The 26,159-nt window shown below is 48.0% G+C and overlaps 1 protein-coding gene across 3 annotated transcripts in view; it reads left to right on the top strand.

The window, feature by feature from the left end:
- Nucleotides 1-17,256: 17,256 nt before the first annotated feature.
- Nucleotides 17,257-26,159, top strand: part of LOC134603648 (RNA-binding protein FXR2-like) — an 87,339-nt gene continuing 78,436 nt past the window's right edge. For 2 of the 3 annotated variants that reach the window (XM_063449806.1, XM_063449805.1), the window contains exons 1-2: nt 17,257-17,363; nt 24,116-24,168. In XM_063449806.1, the coding sequence (XP_063305876.1) occupies nt 17,289-17,363; nt 24,116-24,168 (128 nt within the window). In that variant the 5' untranslated portion in view covers nt 17,257-17,288. Of the gene's footprint in view, nt 17,364-20,798; nt 20,808-24,115; nt 24,169-26,159 lie in introns of those variants that run through there. The other variant, XM_063449807.1, reaches the window with a different exon arrangement.

Genomic DNA, 26,159 nt, shown 5'->3' with positions numbered 1-26,159 from the left:
ATACTCTGTGTGTTACTGACAGGGAGAGATACTCTGTGTTACTGACAGGGTGAGATACTCTGTGTGTTACTGACAGGGTGAGATACTCTGTGTGTTACTGACAGGGTGAGATACTCTGTGTGTTACTGACAGGGAGAGATACTCTGTGTGTTACTGACAGGGAGAGATACTCTGTGTGTTACTGACAGGGGGAGATACTCTGTGTTACTGACAGGGTGAGATACTCTGTGTGTTACTGACAGGGTGAGATACTCTGTGTGTTACTGACAGGGTGAGATACTCTGTGTGTTACTGACAGGGTGAGATACTCTGTGTGTTACTGACAGGGTGAGATACTCTGTGTGTTACTGACAGGGAGAGATACTCTGTGTGTTACTGACAGGGTGAGATACTCTGTGTGTTACTGACAGGGTGAGATACTCTGTGTGTTACTGACAGGGTGAGATACTCTGTGTGTTACTGACAGGGTGAGATACTCTGTGTGTTACTGACAGGGTGAGATACTCTGTGTGTTACTGACAGGGAGAGATACTCTGTGTTACTGACAGGGAGAGATACTCTGTGTGTTACTGACAGGGTGAGATACTCTGTGTGTTACTGACAGGGTGAGATACTCTGTGTGTTACTGACAGGGTGAGATACTCTGTGTGTTACTGACAGGGAGAGATACTCTGTGTGTTACTGACAGGGAGAGATACTCTGTGTGTTACTGACAGGGAGAGATACTCTGTGTGTTACTGACAGGGAGAGATACTCTGTGTGTTACTGACAGGGAGAGATACTCTGTGTGTTACTGACAGGGAGAGATACTCTGTGTGTTACTGACAGGGAGAGATACTCTGTGTGTTACTGACAGGGTGAGATACTCTGTGTTACTGACAGGGAGAGATACTCTGTGTGTTACTGACAGGGTGAGATACTCTGTGTGTTACTGACAGGGTGAGATACTCTGTGTGTTACTGACAGGGTGAGATACTCTGTGTGTTACTGACAGGGTGAGATACTCTGTGTGTTACTGACAGGGAGAGATACTCTGTGTGTTACTGACAGGGAGAGATACTCTGTGTGTTACTGACAGGGTGAGATACTCTGTGTGTTACTGACAGGGTGAGATACTCTGTGTGTTACTGACAGGGTGAGATACTCTGTGTGTTACTGACAGGGAGAGATACTCTGTGTGTTACTGACAGGGAGAGATACTCTGTGTGTTACTGACAGGGAGAGATACTCTGTGTGTTACTGACAGGGAGAGATACTCTGTGTGTTACTGACAGGGTGAGATACTCTGTGTTACTGACAGGCAGAGATACTCTGTGTGTTACTGACAGGGAGAGATACTCTGTGTGTTACTGACAGGGAGAGATACTCTGTGTGTTACTGACAGGGAGAGATACTCTGTGTGTTACTGACAGGGAGAGATACTCTGTGTGTTACTGACAGGGAGAGATACTCTGTGTGTTACTGACAGGGTGAGATACTCTGTGTGTTACTGACAGGGTGAGATACTCTGTGTGTTACTGACAGGGTGAGATACTCTGTGTGTTACTGACAGGGTGAGATACTCTGTGTGTTACTGACAGGGTGAGATACTCTGTGTTACTGACAGGGAGAGATACTCTGTGTGTTACTGACAGGGAGAGATACTCTGTGTTACTGACAGGGTGAGATACTCTGTGTGTTACTGACAGGGTGAGATACTCTGTGTGTTACTGACAGGGTGAGATACTCTGTGTGTTACTGACAGGGTGAGATACTCTGTGTGTTACTGACAGGGTGAGATACTCTGTGTGTTACTGACAGGGAGAGATACTGTAACGGACCGTTTCACTTACAAGAGGATAAAACCCAGTTTAGGCGATAATCCCCTTTCCAGATGCACAGACAGCTACTGCAAACACCATTCTCCCGACTGGAACCACACGAACACTGGAACAGAAGAGGATAAAACCTAGTTTAGGCGATAATCCCCTTTCCAGATGCACAGGCAGCTACTGCAAACACCATTCTCCCGACTGGAACCACACGAACACTGGAACAGCTGAACAAGAAAAGCAGACCTCGGCTTACACTCTTGGCAGTCAGCATACAATCCCATTCCCCCAAAGACCGAGACGACACATCGCTTTGAGGGTTAAGCAAGACTCTAGACTGGGACACCCAGTCTGGCTTTTATTTCCAACTCACACATACAGGCCACACCCAGGGGGAGGCATAAAAGAACCAATGACATAGATGTTACCTCCCACACATCCCCTCCCCTTAGTGTGACACATAATCCCATTATGCATACAGAGTAAAATATACTTTTACACAACTTTCATAACTTTAAAACCATACATCACATTCACATAAAAATACATATCCACAATCAATCCATTCAGGGGAGCAACATATTAAAAAATGGCATGAATCCGACCAGGGGTTTAAAAGTTACTAAAAGTATCTTTTGGGCCCCGGCTTGCAGCATGGCACAATCTGGCCCAAACAGAAGTAAAACATCCCCCACAATGCATCCCGGCTTCCTCCCTTCTGCCCTGGAGATAATTGGAGAAGTAATCCAATTATCTAGGACTAGAGTCAGACTCCATTAACCACATGGTTGCAAAAAGACAGTAAAAGACATAAAATTACATACTGATACATTTAACACATAAAACACACATTTCTACATATCCCCAGTTTAACTGAACACATAAATACCTACATAATATTTAAGACAGTATTACTGTGATATGTTACAAAGTCTTAAAGGGACATTAGTCCCAAAAGTCCCAATATGTCCATCGCTGATTTTAAAGGGCCAGTAGCAGCAATATAAATTATTACATGCCCAAATATAGTGTTTATAGAGCAAAATGTCCATGGGCCGTAGTCGCAGGGCAGGAGGCTAGCAGCCAGGCCTCTCCAGTTCACAGTGGCGAAGCTGGTTTCGCCACAGATACTCTGTGTGTTACTGACAGGGAGAGATACTCTGTGTGTTACTGACAGGGAGAGATACTCTGTGTGTTACTGACAGGGAGAGATACTCTGTGTGTTACTGACAGGGTGAGATACTCTGTGTGTTACTGACAGGGTGAGATACTCTGTGTGTTACTGACAGGGTGAGATACTCTGTGTGTTACTGACAGGGTGAGATACTCTGTGTTACTGACAGGGAGAGATACTCTGTATGTTACTGACAGGGAGAGATACTCTGTGTTACTGACAGGGTGAGATACTCTGTGTGTTACTGACAGGGTGAGATACTCTGTGTGTTACTGACAGGGTGAGATACTCTGTGTGTTACTGACAGGGTGAGATACTCTGTGTGTTACTGACAGGGAGAGATACTCTGTGTTACTGACAGGGTGAGATACTCTGTGTGTTACTGACAGGGAGAGATACTCTGTGTGTTACTGACAGGGAGAGATACTCTGTGTGTTACTGACAGGGAGAGATACTCTGTGTTACTGACAGGGAGAGATACTCTGTGTGTTACTGACAGGGAGAGATACTCTGTGTGTTACTGACAGGGAGAGATACTCTGTGTGTTACTGACAGGGAGAGATACTCTGTGTGTTACTGACAGGGAGAGATACTCTGTGTGTTACTGACAGGGAGAGATACTCTGTGTGTTACTGACAGGGAGAGATACTCTGTGTGTTACTGACAGGGAGAGATACTCTGTGTTACTGACAGGGAGAGATACTCTGTGTGTTACTGACAGGGGGAGATACTCTGTGTGTTACTGACAGGGTGAGATACTCTGTGTGTTACTGACAGGGTGAGATACTCTGTGTGTTACTGACAGGGAGAGATACTCTGTGTGTTACTGACAGGGAGAGATACTCTGTGTGTTACTGACAGGGAGAGATACTCTGTGTGTTACTGACAGGGTGAGATACTCTGTGTGTTACTGACAGGGTGAGATACTCTGTGTGTTACTGACAGGGTGAGATACTCTGTGTTACTGACAGGGTGAGATACTCTGTGTGTTACTGACAGGGAGAGATACTCTGTGTGTTACTGACAGGGAGAGATACTCTGTGTGTTACTGACAGGGAGAGATACTCTGTGTGTTACTGACAGGGAGAGATACTCTGTGTTACTGACAGGGAGAGATACTCTGTGTGTTACTGACAGGGAGAGATACTCTGTGTGTTACTGACAGGGAGAGATACTCCGTGTGTTACTGACAGGGAGAGATACTCTGTGTGTTACTGACAGGGTGAGATACTCTGTGTGTTACTGACAGGGAGAGATACTCTGTGTTACTGACAGGGTGAGATACTCTGTGTGTTACTGACAGGGAGAGATACTCTGTGTGTTACTGACAGGGAGAGATACTCTGTGTGTTACTGACAGGGAGAGATACTCTGTGTGTTACTGACAGGGAGAGATACTCTGTGTTACTGACAGGGAGAGATACTCTGTGTGTTACTGACAGGGAGAGATACTCTGTGTGTTACTGACAGGGAGAGATACTCCGTGTGTTACTGACAGGGAGAGATACTCTGTGTGTTACTGACAGGGAGAGATACTCTGTGTGTTACTGACAGGGAGAGATACTCTGTGTGTTACTGACAGGGGGAGATACTCTGTGTGTTACTGACAGGGTGAGATACTCTGTGTGTTACTGACAGGGTGAGATACTCTGTGTGTTACTGACAGGGAGAGATACTCTGTGTGTTACTGACAGGGAGAGATACTCTGTGTGTTACTGACAGGGGGAGATACTCTGTGTGTTACTGACAGGGTGAGATACTCTGTGTGTTACTGACAGGGTGAGATACTCTGTGTGTTACTGACAGGGAGAGATACTCTGTGTGTTACTGACAGGGAGAGATACTCTGTGTGTTACTGACAGGGAGAGATACTCTGTGTGTTACTGACAGGGAGAGATACTCTGTGTGTTACTGACAGGGTGAGATACTCTGTGTGTTACTGACAGGGAGAGATACTCTGTGTGTTACTGACAGGGAGAGATACTCTGTGTGTTACTGACAGGGAGAGATACTCTGTGTGTTACTGACAGGGTGAGATACTCTGTGTGTTACTGACAGGGAGAGATACTCTGTGTGTTACTGACAGGGTGGGATACTCTGTGTGTTACTGACAGGGGGAGATACTCTGTGTGTGTGGCGAAACCGACCTCGCCACGTGTCCTTGGAGGGGGCTGATTGCCCGCCTCTTGCCTTTGGACTATGGACCAGACTTTATGGGAATGTGATACCCCAGATAGCCATACCATGGAGCCTATTCATATAATGAAAGACTATGGGAAAGACTTTAGCTCCATGGCAATTGTACTGTGTGAGTAGGATCTGCGCGCTATTCGGTAGTTTTGTGCGTGCAGATCCCAGCTATCTGGGGATAGGTGAAATGTCTGTGTGTTATGTGTAAATGTGACTTTATGTATTTTAAAGTGTTTTATGTTGTTTTGCAACCATGTGGTTAATGGAGTCTGCCTTTAGTCCTGGGTAATTGGATTACTTCTCTAATTAACTCCAGGGCAGAAGGGAGGAAACCAGGGTGCATTGTGGGGATGTTTTTCTGCCAGCCAGAAAGGAACAAAAGATACTTTTAGTAACTTTTGAACCCCTGGTCTGATCCATGCCATTTTTTAATATGTTGTTCCCCTGAATGGATTGATTGTGGATATATATTTTTATGTGAATGTGATGTATGGTTTTAAAGTTATGAAAGTTGTGTAAAAGTATATTTTACACTGTATGCATAATGGGATTATGTGTCACACTAAGGGGAGGGGATGTGTGGGAGGTAACATCTATGTCATTGGTTCTTTTATGCCTCCCCCTGGGTGTGGCCTGTATGTGTGAGTTGGAAATAAAAGCCAGGCTGGATGAGCCAGTCCAGAGTTCCTGTTTTTACCCTCAAAGTGATGTGTCGTCTCATTATTGGGGGGAAGGATTTATGGCATGCTGTTCCAGTTGACTGCTAGGAGTACAAGCCTATTCGTATGGTTCCTATTCAATGGTCTACGGCATTCATATGCTTGGGAGAATTTAAAAGGTTTCCCGGATTCGGTGATTGTGGTGTCTGCCAGAGTGCTTGGAGTCCTCAGGAAGCACTAGGAGCATCCATTAACGGAGGTACCAAGTCGGGGTGCCAGGCGATCCGTTACATTGGTGGCAAGCGGTGGGATGGCGTCCTAGTGCGAGGAGAAGCAGCTCAGAGACACTGGTAACGTTTGGAATTACAAATTGAGGGCAACGCTAGTATCCGTACAGCGCCCCTGGCTACAGCAGGATGGAATCAGCTAGTTTTTGGACAGCGTTCCATGATGAGGAGGAGGAGGCGGCCGCGGACTACAGGGATGCAGACAGAAAGGAAGTCTGGTATGATGCCCTGGAAGACGCCCAGTGGCGGCGAGGTGAGAGTCTCCCCAGTGATGAGCAGCGGCTACAGAAGCGTGTGGCGATGCGCATGTATCTATTGGGAGAGCAGCCCCTGGATGAGTGGGTGACAAGACTAGAGACCCTGGTATGGCGAGAGATCTGGCTAGACAACGCATACCAGGCCCTCTGGTGGCATACCATTCGACTTACCCCCTGGACGGCCGAGCACGACTTACCGGAGGGGGATGATTATGATGGCCCGGGTTTATTATGGGATGCCTTGGAGGACGACATTGATCTTGGCAGCACGGAGGGGTCTAGGTTTTGGGACATCTACGACTACCGGATGGGCATGTATGTCTGGGCTGACGAATGCGAGGTGAGCAAAGACATGACCCACCTGGTAACAAGGGAGTGGGAGCTGGAGCAGGACTACCAACACCTGCTCAGCTTCGTGCAGCTCCAACCTACCCGACAAGCAGAACCAGACCTCATAGACTGGTCCTGGAGAGACCCACAGATGGCAGGTGGAGATGGGATCGAGGTCTCTCTACTGGCCCTACAGGGATGCTGGGCAGTCGGCCCAGATCCCCAGCGGCAGGTTACAGTTCAGAGAGAGGAGCTTGTTACACCCTCTCTCCAGCGGCAGCCTAACCCACCAAGGGGAGACCGTAAGCCCCACACCAGCGCAGATGGGACCGTGGTCTCTGCGCCCAAGTTACAGGGAGCTGAAGGAGCCGTCCTCCCTCCCCAGCGGCAGTGTGATTTGTTGGGAATTGGGAGCCCGGTCTCCATTCCCCAGCGGCAGAGTATCCAGCAGGGAATAGAGAGCCCATCCCCCTTTCCCCCACAGCAGGACTCTGTGCTGGGAGGAGAGACAGTCGGTCTCCCTCCGCAGAGACGGGAAGTATGCATGGGAGAGGAGATTGTTACCACCTCTCCCCAGCGGCGGATCATTAATGTACAGGGAATAGAGAGCCCAGTCTCCATTCCCCAGCGGCAGAGTGTTCTAATGGGAGAGGAGCTGGTTACCACCTCTCCCCAGCGGCAGCTTAATGTACCAGGGGGAGACTGTAAGCCCCACACCTGTGCAGATGGGACCGTGGTCTCTGCACTTCCAGCACAGGGGGTAGGGACGGTCGGTCCTGCCCCCCCACAACAGGGCTGTTTAGCCAAAGGGGAGACAGTCTGTCTCCAGCAGCAGAGTTGTGTAACTCAAGGGGAGACAGTCGGTCTCCAGCAGCAGAGCGGTGTAACTCAAGGGGAGACAGTCGGTCTCCAGCAGCAGAGCGGTGTATTTAAAGGGGAGACAGTCTGTCTCCAGCAGCAGAGCTGTGTAACTAAAGGGGAGACAGTCGGTCTCCAGCAGCAGAGCTGTGTAACTCAAGGGGAGACAGTCGGTCTCCAGCAGCAGAGCGGTGTAACTCAAGGGGAGACAGTCGGTCTCCAGCAGCAGAGCGGTGTATTTAAAGGGGAGACAGTCGGTCTCCAGCAACCAGGCTCCAACCAGACTACTCCCGTGGTAGTGCTGGCAACAGGACAGAGTACCGCTGGTCTCTGCCCCCTCAGCAACCTACCAAGGCAGCCTACCAGTCCCCCACACAGCTGTGGTGAGGCACCTGAACCTGGACAAGATTCTCCCTCACCCAGGTGTAGTAACTGTTTATTGTGGGTGGGCTGCTCTGCTGTTTCTGTCTTGTGGGTGGGCTGCTGGACTAACAAGGGCACTGACCGGCAGGAGGTCAAGTACCCTGTTAGTCTGGGGGGTAAAGGGGAGAAGTGTGGCGAAACCGACCTCGCCACGTGTCCTTGGAGGGGGCTGATTGCCCGCCTCTTGCCTTTGGACTATGGACCAGACTTTATGGGAATGTGATACCCCAGATAGCCATACCATGGAGCCTATTCATATAATGAAAGACTATGGGAAAGACTTTAGCTCCATGGCAATTGTACTGTGTGAGTAGGATCTGCGCGCTATTCGGTAGTTTTGTGCGTGCAGATCCCAGCTATCTGGGGATAGGTGAAATGTCTGTGTGTTATGTGTAAATGTGACTTTATGTATTTTAAAGTGTTTTATGTTGTTTTGCAACCATGTGGTTAATGGAGTCTGCCTTTAGTCCTGGGTAATTGGATTACTTCTCTAATTAACTCCAGGGCAGAAGGGAGGAAACCAGGGTGCATTGTGGGGATGTTTTTCTGCCAGCCAGAAAGGAACAAAAGATACTTTTAGTAACTTTTGAACCCCTGGTCTGATCCATGCCATTTTTTAATATGTTGTTCCCCTGAATGGATTGATTGTGGATATGTATTTTTATGTGAATGTGATGTATGGTTTTAAAGTTATGAAAGTTGTGTAAAAGTATATTTTACACTGTATGCATAATGGGATTATGTGTCACACTAAGGGGAGGGGATGTGTGGGAGGTAACATCTATGTCATTGGTTCTTTTATGCCTCCCCCTGGGTGTGGCCTGTATGTGTGAGTTGGAAATAAAAGCCAGGCTGGATGAGCCAGTCCAGAGTTCCTGTTTTTACCCTCAAAGTGATGTGTCGTCTCATTATTGGGGGAAGGATTTATTGAATGCTGTTCCAGTTGACTGCTAGGAGTACAAGCCTATTCGTATGGTTCCTATTCAATGGTCTACAGCATTCATATGCTTGGGAGAATTTAAAAGGTTTCTCGGATTCGGTGATTGTGGTGTCTGCCAGAGTGCTTGGAGTCCTCAGGAAGCACTAGGAGCATCCATTAACGGAGGTACCCGGTCGGGGTGCCAGGCGATCCGTTACAGTGTGTTACTGACAGGGAGAGATACTCTGTGTGTTACTGACAGGGTGAGATACTCTGTGTGTTACTGACAGGGAGAGATACTCTGTGTGTTACTGACAGGGAGAGATACTCTGTGTGTTACTGACAGGGTGAGATACTCTGTGTGTTACTGACAGGGAGAGATACTCTGTGTGTTACTGACAGGGTGAGATACTCTGTGTGTTACTGACAGGGAGAGATACTCTGTGTGTTACTGACAGGGTGGGATACTCTGTGTGTTACTGACAGGGGGAGATACTCTGTGTGTTACTGACAGGGAGAGATACTCTGTGTGTTACTGACAGGGTGAGATACTCTGTGTTACTGACAGGGAGAGATACTCTGTGTGTTACTGACAGGGAGAGATACTCTGTGTGTTACTGACAGGGTGAGATACTCTGTGTGTTACTGACAGGGTGAGATACTCTGTGTGTTACTGACAGGGGGAGATACTCTGTGTGTTACTGACAGGGGGAGATACTCTGTGTGTTACTGACAGGGAGAGATACTCTGTGTGTTACTGACAGGGTGAGATACTCTGTGTGTTACTGACAGGGAGAGATACTCTGTGTGTTACTGACAGGGAGAGATACTCTGTGTGTTACTGACAGGGTGAGATACTCTGTGTTACTGACAGGGAGAGATACTCTGTGTGTTACTGACAGGGGGAGATACTCTGTGTGTTACTGACAGGGGGAGATACTCTGTGTGTTACTGACAGGGAGAGATACTCTGTGTGTTACTGACAGGGTGAGATACTCTGTGTGTTACTGACAGGGAGAGATACTCTGTGTGTTACTGACAGGGAGAGATACTCTGTGTGTTACTGACAGGGTGAGATACTCTGTGTTACTGACAGGGAGAGATACTCTGTGTGTTACTGACAGGGAGAGATACTCTGTGTGTTACTGACAGGGTGGGATACTCTGTGTGTTACTGACAGGGGGAGATACTCTGTGTGTTACTGACAGGGAGAGATACTCTGTGTGTTACTGACAGGGAGAGATACTCTGTGTGTTACTGACAGGGTGAGATACTCTGTGTGTTACTGACAGGGTGAGATACTCTGTGTGTTACTGACAGGGAGAGATACTCTGTGTGTTACTGACAGGGAGAGATACTCTGTGTGTTACTGACAGGGAGAGATACTCTGTGTGTTACTGACAGGGAGAGATACTCTGTGTGTTACTGACAGGGAGAGATACTCTGTGTGTTACTGACAGGGGGAGATACTCTGTGTGTTACTGACAGAGAGAGATACTCTGTGTGTTACTGACAGGGAGAGATACTCTGTGTGTTACTGACAGGGAGAGATACTCTGTGTGTTACTGACAGGGAGAGATACTCTGTGTGTTACTGACAGGGAGAGATACTCTGTGTGTTACTGACAGGGTGAGATACTCTGTGTGTTACTGACAGGGTGAGATACTCTGTGTGTTACTGACAGGGAGAGATACTCTGTGTGTTACTGACAGGGAGAGATACTCTGTGTGTTACTGACAGGGTGAGATACTCTGTGTGTTACTGACAGGGAGAGATACTCTGTGTGTTACTGACAGGGAGAGATACTCTGTGTGTTACTGACAGGGAGAGATACTCTGTGTTACTGACAGGGGGAGATACTCTGTGTTACTGACAGGGAGAGATACTCTGTGTGTTACTGACAGGGTGGGATACTCTGTGTTACTGACAGGGAGAGATACTCTGTGTGTTACTGACAGGGAGAGATACTCTGTGTGTTACTGACAGGGAGAGATACTCTGTGTTACTGACAGGGGGAGATACTCTGTGTGTTACTGACAGGGAGAGATACTCTGTGTTACTGACAGGGAGAGATACTCTGTGTGTTACTGACAGGGTGAGATACTCTGTGTTACTGACAGGGTGAGATACTCTGTGTGTTACTGACAGGGAGAGATACTCTGTGTTACTGACAGGGGGAGATACTCTGTGTGTTACTGACAGGGTGAGATACTCTGTTTTACTGACAGGGTGAGATACTCTGTGTTACTGACAGGGAGAGATACTCTGTGTGTTACTGACAGGGAGAGATACTCTGTGTGTTACTGACAGGGTGAGATACTCTGTGTGTTACTGACAGGGAGAGATACTCTGTGTGTTACTGACAGGGAGAGATACTCTGTGTGTTACTGACAGGGAGAGATACTCTGTGTGTTACTGACAGGGTGAGATACTCTGTGTGTTACTGACAGGGAGAGATACTCTGTGTGTTACTGACAGGGTGAGATACTCTGTGTGTTACTGACAGGGAGAGATACTCTGTGTGTTACTGACAGGGAGAGATACTCTGTGTGTTACTGACAGGGTGAGATACTCTGTGTGTTACTGACAGGGTGAGATACTCTGTGTGTTACTGACAGGGTGAGATACTCTGTGTGTTACTGACAGGGTGAGATACTCTGTGTTACTGACAGGGTGAGATACTCTGTGTGTTACTGACAGGGAGAGATACTCTGTGTGTTACTGACAGGGAGAGATACTCTGTGTGTTACTGACAGGGTGAGATACTCTGTGTGTTACTGACAGGGTGAGATACTCTGTGTGTTACTGACAGGGAGAGATACTCTGTGTGTTACTGACAGGGAGAGATACTCTGTGTGTTACTGACAGGGAGAGATACTCTGTGTGTTACTGACAGGGAGAGATACTCTGTGTGTTACTGACAGGGTGAGATACTCTGTGTGTTACTGACAGGGTGAGATACTCTGTGTGTTACTGACAGGGAGAGATACTCTGTGTGTTACTGACAGGGAGGGATACTCTGTGTGTTACTGACAGGGTGAGATACTCTGTGTGTTACTGACAGGGAGAGATACTCTGTGTGTTACTGACAGGGAGAGATACTCTGTGTGTTACTGACAGGGAGAGATACTCTGTGTGTTACTGACAGGGTGAGATACTCTGTGTGTTACTGACAGGGAGAGATACTCTGTGTGTTACTGACAGGGAGAGATACTCTGTGTGTTACTGACAGGGGGAGATACTCTGTGTGATTGACAGGGAGAGATACTCTGTGTGTTACTGACAGGGAGAGATACTCTCTGTGTTACTGACAGGGTGAGATACTCTGTGTGTTACTGACAGGGAGAGATACTGTGTGTGTTACTGACAGGGAGAGATACTCTGTGTGTTACTGACAGGGAGAGATACTCTGTGTGTTACTGACAGGGAGAGATACTCTGTGTGTTACTGACAGGGTGAGATACTCTGTGTGTTACTGACAGGGAGAGATACTCTGTGTGTTACTGACAGGGAGAGATACTCTGTGTGTTACTGACAGGGAGAGATACTCTGTGTGTTACTGACAGGGAGAGATACTCTGTGTGTTACTGACAGGGAGAGATACTCTGTGTGTTACTGACAGGGAGAGATACTCTGTGTGTTACTGACAGGGAGAGATACTCTGTGTGTTACTGACAGGGAGAGATACTCTGTGTGTTACTGACAGGGTGAGATACTCTGTGTGTTACTGACAGGGTGAGATACTCTGTGTGTTACTGACAGGGTGAGATACTCTGTGTGTTACTGACAGGGAGAGATACTCTGTGTGTTACTGACAGGGGGAGATACTCTGTGTGTTACTGACAGGGTGAGATACTCTGTGTGTTACTGACAGGGAGAGATACTCTGTGTGTTACTGACAGGGTGAGATACTCTGTGTGTTACTGACAGGGAGAGATACTCTGTGTGTTACTGACAGGGTGAGATACTCTGTGTGTTACTGACAGGGAGAGATACTCTGTGTGTTACTGACAGGGAGAGATACTCTGTGTGTTACTGACAGGGTGAGATACTCTGTGTGTTACTGACAGGGAGAGATACTCTGTGTTACTGACAGGGAGAGATACTCTGTGTGTTACTGACAGGGAGAGATACTCTGTGTGTTACTGACAGGGTGAGATACTCTGTGTTACTGACAGGGAGAGATACTCTGTGTGTTACTGACAGGGAGAGATACTCTGTGTTACTGACAGGGTGAGATACTCTGTGTATTACTGACAGGGAGAGATACTCTGTGTGTTACTGACAGGGAGAGATACTCTGTGTGTTACTGACAGGGAGAGATACTCTGTGTGTTACTGACAGGGAGAGATACTCTGTGTTACTGACAGGGAGAGATACTCTGTGTGTTACTGACAGGGAGAGATACTCTGTGTGTTACTGACAGGGAGAGATACTCTGTGTGTTACTGACAGGGAGAGATACTCTGTGTGTTACTGACAGGGAGAGATACTCTGTGTGTTACTGACAGGGAGAGATACTCTGTGTGTTACTGACAGGGAGAGATACTCTGTGTTACTGACAGGGAGAGATACTCTGTGTGTTACTGACAGGGAGAGATACTCTGTGTGTTACTGACAGGGTGAGATACTCTGTGTGTTACTGACAGGGAGAGATACTCTGTGTGTTACTGACAGGGTGAGATACTCTGTGTGTTACTGACAGGGAGAGATACTCTGTGTGTTACTGACAGGGAGAGATACTCTGTGTGTTACTGACAGGGAGAGATACTCTGTGTGTTACTGACAGGGTGAGATACTCTGTGTGTTACTGACAGGGAGAGATACTCTGTGTGTTACTGACAGGGAGAGATACTCTGTGTGTTACTGACAGGGAGAGATACTCTGTGTGTTACTGACAGGGAGAGATACTCTGTGTGTTACTGACAGGGAGAGATACTCTGTGTGTTACTGACAGGGGGAGATACTCTGTGTGTTACTGACAGGGGGAGATACTCTGTGTGTTACTGACAGGGTGAGATACTCTGTGTGTTACTGACAGGGAGAGATACTCTGTGTGTTACTGACAGGGAGAGATACTCTGTGTGTTACTGACAGGGAGAGATACTCTGTGTGTTACTGACAGGGTGAGATACTCTGTGTGTTACTGACAGGGTGAGATACTCTGTGTGTTACTGACAGGGTGAGATACTCTGTGTGTTACTGACAGGGAGAGATACTCTGTGTGTTACTGACAGGGAGAGATACTCTGTGTGTTACTGACAGGGAGAGATACTCTGTGTGTTACTGACAGGGAGAGATACTCTGTGTGTTACTGACAGGGTGAGATACTCTGTGTGTTACTGACAGGGAGAGATACTCTGTGTGTTACTGACAGGGTGAGATACTCTGTGTGTTACTGACAGGGGGAGATACTCTGTGTGTTACTGACAGGGAGAGATACTCTGTGTGTTACTGACAGGGTGAGATACTCTGTGTGTTACTGACAGGGAGAGATACTCTGTGTGTTACTGACAGGGAGAGATACTCTGTGTGTTACTGACAGGGAGAGATACTCTGTGTGTTACTGACAGGGAGAGATACTCTGTGTGTTACTGACAGGGAGAGATACTCTGTGTGTTACTGACAGGGAGAGATACTCTGTGTGTTACTGACAGGGTGAGATACTCTGTGTGTTACTGACAGGGAGAGATACTCTGTGTGTTACTGACAGGGTGAGATACTCTGTGTGTTACTGACAGGGAGAGATACTCTGTGTGTTACTGACAGGGAGAGATACTCTGTGTGTTACTGACAGGGTGAGATACTCTGTGTGTTACTGACAGGGAGAGATACTCTGTGTGTTACTGACAGGGAGAGATACTCTGTGTGTTACTGACAGGGAGAGATACTCTGTGTGTTACTGACAGGGAGAGATACTCTGTGTGTTACTGACAGGGTGAGATACTCTGTGTGTTACTGACAGGGAGAGATACTCTGTGTTACTGACAGGGAGAGATACTCTGTGTGTTACTGACAGGGTGAGATACTCTGTGTGTTACTGACAGGGAGAGATACTCTGTGTTACTGACAGGGTGAGATACTCTGTGTGTTACTGACAGGGAGAGATACTCTGTGTTACTGACAGGGTGAGATACTCTGTGTGTTACTGACAGGGTGAGATACTCTGTGTGTTACTGACAGGGTGAGATACTCTGTGTGTTACTGACAGGGTGAGATACTCTGTGTGTTACTGACAGGGTGAGATACTCTGTGTGTTACTGACAGGGTGAGATACTCTGTGTGTTACTGACAGGGTGAGATACTCTGTGTGTTACTGACAGGGTGAGATACTCTGTGTGTTACTGACAGGGAGAGATACTCTGTGTTACTGACAGGGTGAGATACTCTGTGTGTTACTGACAGGGAGAGATACTCTGTGTGTTACTGACAGGGAGAGATACTCTGTGTGTTACTGACAGGGAGAGATACTCTGTGTGTTACTGACAGGGAGAGATACTCTGTGTGTTACTGACAGGGAGAGATACTCTGTGTTACTGACAGGGGGAGATACTCTGTGTTACTGACAGGGAGAGATACTCTGTGTGTTACTGACAGGGTGAGATACTCTGTGTGTTACTGACAGGGTGAGATATTCTGTGTGTTACTGACAGGGTGAGATACTCTGTGTGTTACTGACAGGGTGAGATACTCTGTGTGTTACTGACAGGGTGAGATACTCTGTGTTACTGACAGGGAGAGATACTCTGTGTGTTACTGACAGGGTGAGATACTCTGTGTTACTGACAGGGAGAGATACTCTGTGTGTTACTGACAGGGTGAGATACTCTGTGTGTTACTGACAGGGAGAGATACTCTGTGTGTTACTGACAGGGAGAGATACTCTGTGTGTTACTGACAGGGAGAGATACTCTGTGTGTTACTGACAGGGTGAGATACTCTGTGTGTTACTGACAGGGTGAGATACTCTGTGTGTTACTGACAGGGAGAGATACTCTGTGTGTTACTGACAGGGAGAGATACTCTGTGTGTTACTGACAGGGAGAGATACTCTGTGTTACTGACAGGGAGAGATACTCTGTGTGTTACTGACAGGGAGAGATACTCTGTGTTACTGACAGGGTGAGATACTCTGTGTGTTACTGACAGGGTGAGATACTCTGTGTTACTGACAGGGTGAGATACTCTGTGTGTTACTGACAGGGGGAGATACTCTGTGTTACTGACAGGGTGAGATACTCTGTGTGTTACTGACAGGGTGAGATACTCTGTGTTACTGACAGGGAGAGATACTCTGTGTGTTACTGACAGGGAGAGATACTCTGTGTGTTACTGACAGGGTGAGATACTCTGTGTGTTACTGACAGGGTGAGATACTCTGTGTGTTACTGACAGGGAGAGATACTCTGTGTGTTACTGACAGGGAGAGATACTCTGTGTGTTACTGACAGGGAGAGATACTCTGTGTTACTGACAGGGAGAGATACTCTGTGTGTTACTGACAGGGAGAGATACTCTGTGTTACTGACAGGGAGAGATACTCTGTGTGTTACTGACAGGGAGAGATACTCTGTGTGTTACTGACAGGGAGAGATACTCTGTGTTACTGACAGGGAGAGATACTCTGTGTGTTACTGACAGGGAGAGATACTCTGTGTTACTGACAGGGTGAGATACTCTGTGTGTTACTGACAGGGTGAGATACTCTGTGTTACTGACAGGGAGAGATACTCTGTGTGTTACTGACAGGGAGAGATACTCTGTGTGTTACTGACAGGGTGAGATACTCTGTGTGTTACTGACAGGGAGAGATACTCTGTGTGTTACTGACAGGGTGAGATACTCTGTGTGTTACTGACAGGGAGAGATACTCTGTGTGTTACTGACAGGGGGAGATACTCTGTGTGTTACTGACAGGGAGAGATACTCTGTGTGTTACTGACAGGGAGAGATACTCTGTGTTACTGACAGGGGGAGATTATAAAGGGGCCAGGTCCAATGATTGCCCCGCCCTCTCTCATTGGCAGCCAATCAGAAGCCAGGCATGCTGCTATTTCTGAAAGCCTTTCCTTATATGTTTGGTTTCCATAGAAACGGGTGGGAGCCAATCATGTTGTCCCAGAGTTGTGCGGACACGCCTTGTTGTTGTTTCACATGCCATACTTGCACATGCGTCATTCCAACCAATCAGCATTCTCCTCTGGATACCTTCAGCCAATCACAGGACGCTCTGTGAGTTCGCTCTCATGTGATTGGTCAGCATGCAGGTTGTATAGCTCACCGTGCAATCATTGTCGGCCCCCAGAATATCTCCATCCAATCAGCGATCTCATAGTTCCCGCCCCTCCTGCCACGCCCTCAGCAGCTGTGAGCACACTGCGCATGCGCACACTTTCCCTGAGCAGCATGGACGGCATTGAGGTGGAAGTGAGAGGATCGAACGGGGCTTTCTACCCGGTGAGTACCGGGGGAGGGGCTTAGCGCCCGGTGAGTACCGGGGGAGGGGCTTAGCGCCCGGTGAGTACCGGGGGAGGGGCTTAGCGCCCGGTGAGTACCGGGGGAGGGGCTTAGCGCCCGGTGAGTACCGGGGGAGGGGCTTAGCGCCCGGTGAGTACCGGGGGAGGGGCTTAGTGCCCGGTGAGTACCGGGGGAGGGGCTTAGTGCCCGGTGAGTACCGGGGGAGGGGCTTAGCGCCCGGTGAGTACCGGGGGAGGGGCTTAGCGCCCGGTGAGTACCGGGGGAGGGGCTTAGTGCCCGGTGAGTAACGGGGGAGGGGCTTAGCGCCCGGTGAGTACCGGGGGAGGGGCTTACTGCCCGGTGAGTACCGGGGGAGGGGCTTACTACCCGGTGAGTACCGGGGGAGGGGCTTAGTGCCTGGTGAGTACCGGGGGAGGGGCTTAGCGCCCGGTGAGTACCGGGGGAGGGGCTTAGCGCCCGGTGAGTACCGGGGGAGGGGCTTAGCGCCCGGTGAGTACCGGGGGAGGGGCTTAGTGCCCGGTGAGTACCGGGGGAGGGGCTTAGCGCCCGGTGAGTACCGGGGAGGGGCTTAGCGCCCGGTGAGTACCGGGGGAGGGGCTTAGCGCCCGGTGAGTACCGGGGGAGGGGCTTAGCGCCCGGTGAGTACCGGGGGAGGGGCTTAGCGCCCGGTGAGTAACGGGGGAGGGGCTTAGCGCCCGGTGAGTACCGGGGGAGGGGCTTAGCGCCCGGTGAGTACCGGGGGAGGGGCTTAGCGCCCGGTGAGTAACGGGGGAGGGGCTTAGCGCCCGGTGAGTAACGGGGGAGGGGCTTAGCGCCCGGTGAGTACCGGGGGAGGGGCTTAGCGCCCGGTGAGTAACGGGGGAGGGGCTTAGTCGCCGGTGAGTACCGGGGGAGGGGCTTAGTCGCCGGTGAGTACCGGGGGAGGGGCTTAGCACCCGGTGAGTAACGGGGGAGGGGCTTAGTACCCGGTGAGTACCGGGGGAGGGGCTTAGTCCCCGGTGAGTACCGGGGGAGGGGCTTAGTCCCCGGTGAGTACCGGGGGAGGGGCTTAGTGCCCGGTGAGTACCGGGGGAGGGGCTTAGAGCCCGGTGAGTACCGGGGGAGGGGCTTAGTGCCCGGTGAGTACCGGGGGAGGGGCTTAGTGCCCGGTGAGTACCGGGGGAGGGGCTTAGTGCCCGGTGAGTACCGGGGGAGGGGCTTAGTCGCCGGTGAGTACCGGGGGAGGGGCTTAGTCGCCGGTGAGTACCGGGGGAGGCGTTTAGTGCCCGGTGAGTACCGGGGGAGGGGCTTAGTGCCCGGTGAGTACCGGGGAAGGGGCTTAGTGCCCGGTGAGTACCGGGTATAGCGGAGAGCTGATATCCCACAGCTATTCTCCCCTTAAGATCCCAGTGAGGCTCAGGAACAAGTATTATATATCCAGAGAGTAGTAATTCCAGCAGGTAAAATAATCCAACAATATCCCAACAGCACTCCCAATAACTGGATGACACACAGCATCAGGAGCAGAACTGACGTTTATTTCCACAGCCTCCTTTTAAGACATTCTCCCATGCAAGGGAGGGATTTGCAATAATTAAGACAGGAGCCAATACAGCAATAGTTAACTCCCACACATCTCATCCCCTCAGTGTGACACATAATCCCCTTAACTGTACTATACATTTACCCCAAACCTGGATGTACCCTAAAATAAGCAGATAGCCTAATACTTAGGGTACCGCCTGGTAGCCCTGATCTGGGTGACTAACATATCCAAAATTCACCCAGATCGGACCAGGTGTTCGGGAGTTAGGTGGAGGGTGACGCACTGGACAAGGGAGGACTCACTGGAGGTTCCTCTATCCTGGCATAGACCGGAGATAATCCCTCAGTCACAGATACAACTAGAAGATGATAAAGGGAATCCTCTGACTTCTAATCGTGGTGAGATCTAACCATTAAGCATTTGGAGCAATATCTATATACAATCATCAGTGTACACACATTTGGACAGTAAATACTTCCTTTTTTTTTTTCTTTTTTTTCATCATTTTTTTCCTTTTTTCCTTTTTGGACATTTTTTCATTTCCCACACATACTTTTTCTATATCATTGATGGACTTTTGTGTACAGTGTATATAGCAGATAGAGGGCTCTCTATCATTTAGTGCCTCTGTGCACTCTGCTTTATTATCATTTTCGGTTTATATTGGGGGCTTACTGTGTATATATTTATTATTGTTTAGGTGTCATGGTGAGATTGTAGATATATTTTGCCATCAATTATACTTTTTGAGATATTTCATTATCTTTAGATATTTAATAAATTTATATTTGCAAGAATTAGCTCTACAGCATTATTTAATATAGAGTGCGGTATCATTTTGTTGTTGTTTAGGTGGAGGGTGAAGTTTGACCGACCGCACACGAGGTGGTATCTGGGAAAGGGTGTGTGGCCCTGCGGTAGGTCTCTGTTCGGCAGTTAAATTGCATAGAAATCCTTGCCATCCACAGCTATTAATACCTTCACCTTTATTCTCTTGTTCGGTACATTGTTTTAACCGAACGGGGGGCTGTCTAGTCCCTCCGTTCGGGAGTTATGGCACTCTGGAGGTCTCAGCGGTGTTCGGTTGTTTGAGTGTCCGATTTGAGTTCCAGACACTCGACGACCAAACACCGCTGAGATTTTTGTGCGTAAGATGGCCGCCGCTCGTGGTACGTATACCGAACAGCGGCCACCCAGGCACTTAACCAATATCAATTAGCCTGCGGTTTTGAGAAGTGTGAACGCTTAACGAGGCGCCCCCTTCTCACTGGGGTGGTCTGAGGGATCGGTAGTTTCATTCGTATGAAAACTACCGAACCCTCATACGAAAATACATACATTTTTACCATACACAGAGATACAATTAAGCGAATGCAGTTTTACACGAATTATACAGGACAGGCTTAATACAATCCGCTACACTGGGGGAGGGGGTTAGTACTCGGTGAGCAACGGGGGAGGAGCTTACTGCCCGGTGAGTAACGGGGGAGGGGCTTAGTGCCCGGTGAGTACCGGGGGAGGGGCTTAGTGCCCGGTGAGTACCGAGGGAGGGGCTTAGTGCCTGGTGAGGTGAGTACCAGGGGAGGGGCTTAGTGCCCGGTGAGTACCAGGGGAGGGGCTTAGTGCCCGGTGAGTAACGGGGGAGGGGCTTAGTGCCCGGTGAGTAACGGGGGAGGGGCTTAGTGCCCGGTGAGTAACGGGGGAGGGGCTTAGTGCCCGGTGAGTAACGGGGGAGGGGCTTAGTGCCCGGTGAGTAACGGGGGAGGGGCTTAGTGCCCGGTGAGTAACAGGGGAGGGGCTTAGTGCCCGGTGAGTAACAGGGGAGGGGCTTAGTGCCCGGTGAGTAATGGGGAAGGGGCTTTGTGTCCGGTGAGTAATGAGGAGGGGCTTTCTACCCGGTGAGTAACGGGGGAGGGGCTTAGTGCCCGGTGAGTAACGGGGGAGGGGCTTAGTACCCGGTGAGTAACGGGGGAGGGGCTTAGTACCCGGTGAGTAACGGGGAGGGGCTTAGTGCCCGGTGAGTGACGGGGGAGGGGCTTAGTGCCCGGTGAGTGACGGGGGAGGGGCTTAGTGCCCGGTGAGTGACGGGGGAGGGGCTTAGTGCCCGGTGAGTGACGGGGGAGGGGCTTAGTGCCCGGTGAGTAACGGGGGAGAGGCTATAGTGGAGGCATCCTGCAGGGGAGGGGCTATAGTGTGGCACCCTGCAGGGGAGGGGCTATAGTGTGGCACCCTGCAGGGGAGGGGCTATAGTGTGGCACCCTGCAGGGGAGGGGCTACAGTGTGGCACCCTGCAGGGGAGGGGCTACAGTGTGGCACCCTGCAGGGGAGGGGCTACAGTGTGGCACCCTGCAGGGGAGGGGCTACAGTGTGGCACCCTGCAGGGGAGGGGCTACAGTGTGGCACCCTGCAGGGGAGGGGCTACAGTGTGGCACCCTGCAGGGGAGGGGCTATAGTTTGGCGCCCTGCAGGGGAGGGGCTATAGTTTGGCGCCCTGCAGGGGAGGGGCTATAGTTTGGCGCCCTGCAGGGGAGGGGCTATAGTTTGGCGCCCTGCATGGGAGGGGCTATAGTGTGGCAACCTGCAGGGGAGGGGCTATAGTGTAGCACTCTGCAGGGGAGGTGCTATAGTGTAGCACTCTGCAGGGGAGGGACTATAGTGTGACACTCTGCAGGGGAGAGCCTCAGCTGTGACTTCCTACATCGAAGGGGCTTTGGTGTGACACCCTGCAGGGAAGGCCTAGCTATAATACTCTGCAGGGAAGGATATTACTGCTCCCCGAACTTGAAAGCTCTGCCATTCTGCAGAGAGAGGTTTTACTATGACACCTTTCAGGAAGCGGTGTCTGTGTGTAGAAGAAAGAGATTCATTGCTTCCCCTTTCACTGTGTCACCTTGCATGGGAAGGACAGACTCATAGCGCCCCCTGTCTGTGTCCCTGTGTCACCTTGCATGGGAGGGACAGACTCTTAAGCCCCCTGTCTGTGTCACCTTGCATGGGAGGGACAGACTCTTAAGCCCCCTGTCTGTGTCACTGTGTCACCCTGCAAGGGGAGGGACAGACTCTTAAGCCCCCTGTCTGTGTCACTGTGTCACCCTGCAGGGGGAGGGACAGATCTATAGCGCCTTTTGTTGACGTCATCCTGCCGGGGGAGTGACAGACTCCTACCATCCCCAGCCTGTGTTATGTGTAGGGACAGGCACATAGCACTTTTTGTCACATTTCCTCGCAGTTACCGTTGTCTTGATTTCACGTATAACAGGTGTATGTGGTTCAGTTTGCCATATGGCTTATTTATATCTGTGGTGCATTCCGTTGTCACCCTCTGTACAGATCTGGTTTCTCCTGATGGCTGCTGTTACAGTTTGGGAGAGAGTGTATGGGGGCTAATTGACAATGTTTTGTGATTAGAAAAATAAGGGTATTTCCCATGGCTACCAGTGGACTATCACACATTTGACACTTTACTAAATCTTCCCATTAATATATTGGTGTGAGTAGCCTGGCAGTGCCAGTGTCATGCAGTCCTGGTATTGCTGAGATATGGATCTCTGCTACAGGCTGTTGTTCGGTTTAATGCATGTAGTCCTGTATGACTTATGATTTATTTAGGGTTCTCTACATATGTTGTCTTTTGTTACATGCACTCTTTCCCTTACCTATGGTACTGCCATATTGAGCCATGTAATCCCACACTGCCTCACTGCCCGGGACCTGTTCAGTGACCTCTTTCTGTCTGACGATCTAACTATTGCATACATCTGATTCCTTGGATCCTATCTACCCCATCTGCCAAAATCTGTTTACCCAACACATGACATCTTCCCCCTTTCACCCATTTTCTGTGCCCATATTGTGTCATCCGTTTCATTAAATGGATACTGTATGCACCATAGATGCTTGATCTCAGGGAAGTGGTAATAGTGTCTGGAGTCCTCTTGCGCCAACCTTCCATTCAGTATTAAACTCTTTTTAATGTTTCAGTGCTAAAGAAAATCTCCCAGCAACCCTTTGTAGCTTGGGCTAATGAAGAAGAATTAAACTGAGCAGCAATGGGCTGCGGTGTCAGCTGACTGCTCTCAGCCTATCACAGCTCCCATTGCTGGTATGAATCGGTATGACTAGAAGGAAGTGTGCAATCCCTACCTTTGCCACACCTCAAGTGGGGCAGGGTCCTGGGTGGCCAGGCACCCTGATTTAGTGTTAGACTGTTTAAAAAAATAATTTTAATACTGAATGGAGAAACAGTGCCAGTGGACTCCAGATACTATAACCACTTCAATTAGAAGAAATAGTTATAGTATGTAAACACCTTTTAAGCTCTTCTTGAGCCAAACCGTTTAAATATGACATGGGACACTGTGCATGTTTTTGATCAATATTGTGTGTTACATAGTTACATAGCTGAAAAGAGACTTGCGTCCATCAAGTTCAGCCTTCCTCACATTTGTTTTTTGCTGTTGATCCAAAAAAAGGCAAAAAACCCCAGTTTGAAGCACAATTTTGCAACAAGCTAGGAAAAAAAATCCTTCTTGACCCCAGAATGGCAGTCAGATTTATCCTTGGATCAAGCAGTTATTACCCTACATTGAAAGATTATATCCTTGAATATTCTGTTTTTGCAAGTATGCATCTAGTAGCTGTTTGAACATCTGTATGGACTCTGATAAAAGCACTTCTTCAGGCAGAGAATTCCACATCCTGATTGTTCTTACAGTAAAAAAAACCTTTCCTTTGCCTTAGACGAAGGGGATATGCTACTATCCTATTCAGATTATTTCTTCTTCCAGGACTGTCACCATAAGCAAGTATAGCACAAGGCTCAAGCCCTGTTGTATGCTGTGCATAGGGCTGTTTGCTCGATATACATTTTAGACAATGACATTTCTGAGTTGCATGCTACCGACACAAGATGGCTTCCTAGGGTTGTTAGATCCATCATAATTCAGGATAAGTGTTGCCCCATAATAGAAAAAATTCTGAGGCGACCAGAAGAAAATAAGTTAATTTATTAAATAGGAATTAAATAGAACATGTTTTAGAAATGACATGTCTAGACAAACATGCTGGATATGGAAACTTTAGGGTCTTTCCTGCACCAATTACTGTGTCATACTTTGCTAAAATGCATGTAAGTATATGAACTGACAGTGCAGGAATTATCACTGTGAATGATTCCCTTCAGTACCCAACATTGTGTTTTTTACAGGGGTACGTGCAGGATGTCCACAAAGACTCGGTCACGATCGTCTTCCACAATAAGTGAGTACCAGAGGGTGGGATGGAGGGTGGCCTGCTCAGGATCCAAATCTCCTACTTGTGACCTCAGATAATGAGTTGTTTTGTTTAGTGTACAGTTGAAGTAATATTACAGAAATCCCCAGACCTAATTTTATAAAAGATACCAAAAGTGACGTCCCACGTGACTCGTTTCGCCCCGGCCTTACTCGGCTGCTTCCGATGCTTATAGACTTATACATCTATTTTGTCATCAGTTCAAGCGTAAACATTATATAAATAAAGGAATCCCCAGACCTAATATTATAAAGGAATCCCATGACCTAATATTATAAAGGAATCCCCAGACCTAATATTCTAAAGGAATCCCCAGACCTAATATTATAAAGGAATCCCCAGACCTAATATTCTAAAGGAATCCCCAGACCTAATATTCTAAAGGAATCCCCAGACCTAATATTATAAAGGAATCCTCAGACCTAATATTATAAAGGAATCCCCAGACCTAATGTTATAAAGGAATCCCCAGACCTAATATTATAAAGGAATCCCCAGACCTAATGTTATAAAGGAATCCCCAGACCTAATATTATAAAGGAATCCCCAGACCTAATATTATAAAGGAATCCCCAGACCTAATATTATAAAGGAATCCCCAGACCTAATATTATAAAGGAATCCCCAGACCTAATATTATAAAGGAATCCCCAGACCTAATATTATAAAGGAATCCCCAGACCTAATATTATAAAGGAATCCCCAGACCTAATATTATAAAGGAATCCCCAGACCTAATATTATAAAGGAATCCCCAGACCTAATATTATAAAGGAATCCCCAGACCTAATATTATAAAGGAATCCCCAGACCTAATATTATAAAGGAATCCCCAGACCTAATGTTATAAAGGAATCCCCAGACCTAATGTTATAAAGGAATCCCCAGACCTAATATTATAAAGGAATCCCCAGACCTAATATTATAAAGGAATCCCCAGACCTAATATTATAAAGGAATCCCCAGACCTAATATTATAAAGGAATCCCCAGACCTAATATTATAAAGGAATCCCCAGACCTAATATTATTAAGGAATCCCCAGACCTAATATTATAAAGGAATCCTCAGACCTAATATTATAAAGGAATCCCCAGACCTAATGTTATAAAGGAATCCCCAGACCTAATATTATAAAGGAATCCCCAGACCTAATATTATAAAGGAATCCCCAGACCTAATATTATAAAGGAATCCCCAGACCTAATATTATAAAGGAATCCCCAGACCTAATATTATAAAGGAATCCCCAGACCTAATATTATAAAGGAATCCCCAGACCTAATATTATAAAGGAATCCCCAGACCTAATATTATAAAGGAATCCCCAGACCTAATGTTATAAAGGAATCCTCAGACCTAATATTATAAAGGAATCCCCAGACCTAATATTATAAAGGAATCCCCAGACCTAATATTATAAAGGAATCCCCAGACCTAATATTATAAAGGAATCCCCAGACCTAATATTATAAAGGAATCCCCAGACCTAATATTATAAAGGAATCCCCAGACCTAATGTTATAAAGGAATCCCCAGACCTAATGTTATTAAGGAATCCCCAGACCTAATATTATAAAGGGATCCCCAGACCTAATATTATAAAGGGATCCCCAGACCTAATATTATAAAGGAATCCCCAGACCTAATGTTATAAAGGAATCCTCAGACCTAATATTATTAAGGAATCCCCAGACCTAATGTTATAAAGGAATCCCCAGACCTAATATTATAAAGGAATCCCCAGACCTAATATTATAAAGGAATCCCCAGACCTAATATTATAAAGGAATCCCCAGACCTAATATTATTAAGGAATCCCCAGACCTAATGTTATAAAGGAATCCTCAGACCTAATGTTATACAGGAAACCTCAGACCTAATATTATAAAGGAATCCCCAGACCTAATATTATAAAGGAATCCCCAGACCTAATATTATAAAGGAATCCCCAGACCT

Source organism: Pelobates fuscus, chromosome 3 (assembly GCF_036172605.1).
Source record: "Pelobates fuscus isolate aPelFus1 chromosome 3, aPelFus1.pri, whole genome shotgun sequence".
In the NCBI taxonomy this organism is placed as follows: Eukaryota; Metazoa; Chordata; class Amphibia; order Anura; family Pelobatidae; genus Pelobates; species Pelobates fuscus.
Note: the sequence above shows the minus strand (reverse complement) of the source record. Positions and strands in the feature narration are given on the sequence as shown.